Source organism: Mizuhopecten yessoensis, unplaced genomic scaffold, assembly GCF_002113885.1.
Source record: "Mizuhopecten yessoensis strain PY_sf001 unplaced genomic scaffold, ASM211388v2 scaffold7283, whole genome shotgun sequence".
In the NCBI taxonomy this organism is placed as follows: Eukaryota; Metazoa; Mollusca; class Bivalvia; order Pectinida; family Pectinidae; genus Mizuhopecten; species Mizuhopecten yessoensis.
This window is the reverse complement of record NW_018406970.1, coordinates 1,872,802-1,877,665: the sequence shown is the minus strand read 5'-3', so window position 1 is coordinate 1,877,665 and position 4,864 is coordinate 1,872,802. Positions and strand designations below refer to the sequence as shown.

The 4,864-nt window shown below is 40.0% G+C and overlaps 1 protein-coding gene across 1 annotated transcript in view; it reads right to left on the bottom strand.

Moving 5' to 3' along the window:
- The window catches only part of LOC110453394 (membrane-bound transcription factor site-1 protease-like), a 35,819-nt gene that overhangs the window by 17,220 nt on the left and 13,735 nt on the right, over positions 1 to 4,864 (bottom strand). The window contains exons 15-19 of the mRNA XM_021502322.1: positions 3,167 to 3,331; positions 2,518 to 2,614; positions 2,032 to 2,079; positions 1,667 to 1,849; positions 84 to 160 (exon numbers count right to left, since the gene is read on the bottom strand). Of these exons, the coding sequence (XP_021357997.1) occupies positions 84 to 160; positions 1,667 to 1,849; positions 2,032 to 2,079; positions 2,518 to 2,614; positions 3,167 to 3,331 (570 nt within the window). The remainder of the gene's footprint in view (positions 1 to 83; positions 161 to 1,666; positions 1,850 to 2,031; positions 2,080 to 2,517; positions 2,615 to 3,166; positions 3,332 to 4,864) is intronic.

The window sequence follows — 4,864 nt, the reverse complement described above, 5'->3', positions numbered from 1 at the left end:
GCCCGCCCGCCCGCCCGCCCGCTCACGTGATAACATAATACGTCCCCATCTTCGACGGGCGTATAAAAACAGGAAATACCTACCTTTTGGGAGGAGTAGGGATGACCTTCACTTTGAGAGACAATTTCAATGTTGTTCTTCTTGGTTCTGTTTCCTCACCCTGAAAAAAAAAAACAGCCAAATTTGGTCACAACTTTTATCACAGAATTTTTGTATCAAACTACAGAATACTAGCAACGGCAAGAAAGAATAAGCCAATCATTATTATTTATAGAACATAATGTTTGCAACATACTAGACTACATACAGTCAAGTAGAAAAAGTAATTAAATATAAAATCAATTTTTTACTTTATACACCAACAATGTACGTATTGAATGTGTTGCAACGTTTCAAACGGACTGGTCTCTTTGCCAAGTTATGACTGAGTGAGCGATTTGTATTGTTGTTATACCTGTACAACGACGAGGCGAAATTTTACATTTCATATGTCACTTGAACCGGTACATTTTGCCTATCGATAGTGAATGTATGCACACTGAATCGAATAGGTTACTGGTAGTGTGTAGATCTAGCTTCCTCTCCCATAAACATAAACTTTTTAACGAATTCCAAGGGAGTAGGGACAACACGATAGAATCTAGATTATAGATGATTTATTCACATATGCAATTGACATGTTTCGGCTCGATGCTGAGCATTCATCAGAACAGCTATAATTTAGATTCGGCCATTGTCCCCGCTCCCCTGGATTTCGTTGATGAGCTATTAGCAGGGACGCTGCATACTGCAGTTGTTCACGGCGCTAATCATCAGAATTGCATTGTATTTTCAACTTATAAGAGACTTTATGTCTCCAACCCCCTTGAATAATGATCTTTTTTAAATCAAAAGATTTGGAATCAAGTATATGCAGGGAAGGAAATAAGGGTAGCCAAATAGTCTGAGACTATTGAAATCCTCAGGTAGACAATTGGTTATAAAAACCAAAATTTGATAATGTTAAATACTATTGGGTTGGTGGAATTTGAAACTAAGATTATGAGAAGTTCTTTTTACACAACAATAAAATGTTCTATGTGGCGTTTCGATGACTAGTACGATATGTACACTGTCACCTTCATCAGACAATTCACTGGTCATTTGTCTGATGAAGGTGACAGTGTACATATTGTATTAGTCATCGAAACGTCACATAGAAAATTGTATTGGTTGTGTAAAAAGAACTTCTCATAATCCATACTTACCAACCTGAAGAAAATGTTTAGAAATATGGAAACTAAGATGTATCCTTGAACAACGCTCCCTCTGTCTGTGGACACTTACCTCAGGAGGAGACTCTATGATGAGGGAGAGGTGGCCCTGAGCGATGCCCTCTGTCTGTGGACACTTTCCTCAGGAGGAGACTCTATGATGAGGGAGAGGTGGCCCTGAGCGATGCCCTCAGTCTGACGACACTTACCTCAGGAGGAGACTCTATGATGAGGGAGAGGTGGCCCTGAGCTATGCCCTCAGTCTGTGGACACTTACCTCAGGAGAAGGCTCTATGATGAGGGAGAGGTGGCCCTGAGCGATGCCCTCCGCCTGTGGACACTTACCTCAGGAGGAGCCTCTATGATGAGGGAGAGGTGGCCCTGAGCGATTCCCTCAGTCTGTGGACACTTACCTCAGGAGGAGACTCTATGATGAGGGAGAGGTGGCCCTGAGCGATGCCCTCCCAGGCGTTACCACCCTTGGCGACAGACAGGGACACGGCTAGGTATCCAGACCACGGCCACAGGGAGGATGAGTAGGACAGCGCCACCTCCAGGTAGTTACCGTGGTGAGGTAGGTACGGGTGCCACGTCGGCTGAAACGGTGGTAAAATGAAATTGATCAGTCAAAATGTTTGGTTTCTTCAATAACAATGTCCAGCACTTGAAAACAGATCAAGTTCAGGGAATATATTCTGAAAATACTTCTGTTTACAACTTTTAAAGTTTATAGACATAGAATTTTCAATTCCATTATGTTCAAAAACTTCTGCCTCACCTTGTCAACAATCTTTCCCGAGACGCCCATTCCATTTAGAATAGTGACCTGAAAATACAGCGGTATTCGTAAAATAATCATAACGATTCTTTTAACACTGGTGGGTGTTCAATATTCAGCCTACTTCTTAAAGCTTGAGTTATTATTTAGTGCATTTACACAGTGGTTTTTTCAACACGACCAAGAATTATATTGCTGCTCACGTATCATGGACTCCTATCTGTCCATGTCAAATGGTTCTACTGTCAAATGAGACACGACTGCAAATATAACATTCAAGAATTCACAAGAGAAATTTGGAATAATATGTTTTAAGACATAGTATTTGCAAACAATCTGTAACAAATTTACATAAGTGTCATGACACTTGTTTTTGTTTCCTTTTCTGTTCTACAAAACATGTACTTTGAAGTATTGTCAAACAAAATTTGAATAAAACAAAGTTTTAACCAACAATCTGTACATGTAGCTGTAAGAAAGACTCACATTAATGATGATAGGCATCTGTCCGTAGTAGAGAGGTTGTGAACAGTAGGGCCACATGTACGGGCACTCCGTCAGGTCAATATAGCTGGGGCTCAAGCTGTGGACAGACAAGGTACAATCTTCAGGGAAATAGGTTATAATGTTACTGGATCCAGGGAACAAATTACAAAGTAACTGTCTCAAGGGAACATTTTACACAATGTTACTCTCTCCAGGTATCAGATAAAACATAATGTTACTGACTCTAGGGAACAAATTCTGATATTACTGTCTCCAGGGAAAAGACAACTAACAACGTTACTGTCTCTAGGGAACAGACAACTAACAACGTTACTGTCTCTAGGGAACAGACAACTAACAATGTTACTGTCTCCAGGGAACAGACAACTAACAATGTTACTGTCTCTAGGGAACAGACAACTAACAACGTTACTGTCTCCAGGGAACAGACAACTAACAACGTTACTGTCTCTAGGGAACAGACAACTAACAACATTACTGTCTCCAGAGGAAAGAAAAGTAGCATATTCAAGGAACAGACAACTTACAATGTTACTGTCTCCAGACATAAACAAATTACAATGTTACTGTCTCCAGACATAAACAAATTACAATGTTACTGTCTCCGGGGTACAATGTTACTACCTACCTGGCCTGTGGTTTGTAGGTACGCAGTGTCTGGTAGGCCTTGATAAGGTCCAGCTTGCCGTGACCCTGCTCAAACATATTAACATCGGGGAGACGTCTTGCTGACGCCATCAAGGCCTGCTTCATACTGGCAGGATTGATCACATGGGCTCTGTCCAACACAGCACTGTCAAAAACAAGTATTACAATGTACAGCTCATCTGTAATTTGAAGCACAGGACTTATTACAAAGTATTTGCAGCATAAAACTGTCAAGTGGAAACTTTCATGATGATCACTGCAGAGATAGTTTGCCTAATTTCATGTTAACTCAACAAGCATGAAAGAAAACATCAGAAGCAAATATATTGACTCATAAAGGAATGTATTGTTGTCAAAGCCACAAAAAGTTGTATCTAATACTCCCAACTCTTTCAAAGTTAATACTCCATCTTCAATTTCAATAATTTCAAACTTTTGTTATGTGTTGTGCACAGAGACTTTTTTCCTACAAACACAACTTTGAAATTAATGTTTTGTTACTTTCCATGAATAAAAGACAAATATCGACACAAAAAATTGTAAAAGTGACACCTATGACTTTCCAGTTCTTACATTTGACAACATTGTCAGTGCAATTAATAACAATAACTGTCTATAAGTGACACCTCCGACTATTACTATTTAAAGCAGATTTTAACTGGAGATGCCAAAAATGACCCTTATTCTATTTTGCCAAAAAATACGTTTCTCTCTCTCAATAAATAAGAGCCAGCAGGGGATGAAATTGGCAGCATGTGGAAATGGTGTTCTTGTATTATTTTTCCAAAATTAAAATCAAAACATTCAGGTTGTGTCACCGAAGAAATTTTGATGCATTTCTAGACTGCTCCACTGTTATCTTCAAAGGACAGGTATATATCAGCCTAGCGATTGTTCAGTTTTTTTTTACCCGAGACCAATCAAATAGCTAGTTGCATGCCTTCAATTTTGCTCTGACATATTCCAGTGGTGCAGAGAGCGATAGTAAGGGAAACCCCCTGGCGTAACGAGGATGCATTATACCTTGCAAACTCTAGACTGATATACAGGTCTTTTTATGGCCGAATATGGGCCAGTTCCCCTCTCCAATTTGGCATTATTTTCCCCTATTTCAGTTAAAAATTCACCTACTTGTAACTAAAATACTTCCTCATGAATATCTGTCTTGGTTTCATTTTTCTTTTTATTGATCATCAGCTCCACAACTGAGTGATTTATTTTATTTTCTCTCGTGTTGATGTTAATTGTCACTGCTGATATTTCATTATCTATAATAAACAGCGAGAAACAAACTTTAAGATGTAATCCATGCCCCCCCCCCTCTCGTACTCTCCCCCTGGCTCTGGCCTGCAGCCCTCGCTGGACAGGTCATGCACCTACAGCGTATATTTTCCCCTATTTCAAACAAGAGGCCCATAGGGCCTGTATCGCTCACCTTGATATCTAAGCAATCATGGCAGAATATTCTCCAAATGAGATCCAAGGGAATATGCCAGACCCCAAGGCCAATCCTTGTAGCATATATATCTGTATTCAATTTTTCATGCCCAGCAATTTTATGTATGGTTATGGGGTGGGGATCTCAACTGTTTCCAAGCTGTGACGCAGAAACTAGGTCCCTACGGTTGTGGCCAGACCCCAGGATCAATTCTAATATCATGACTGCATTTGTCTCTTT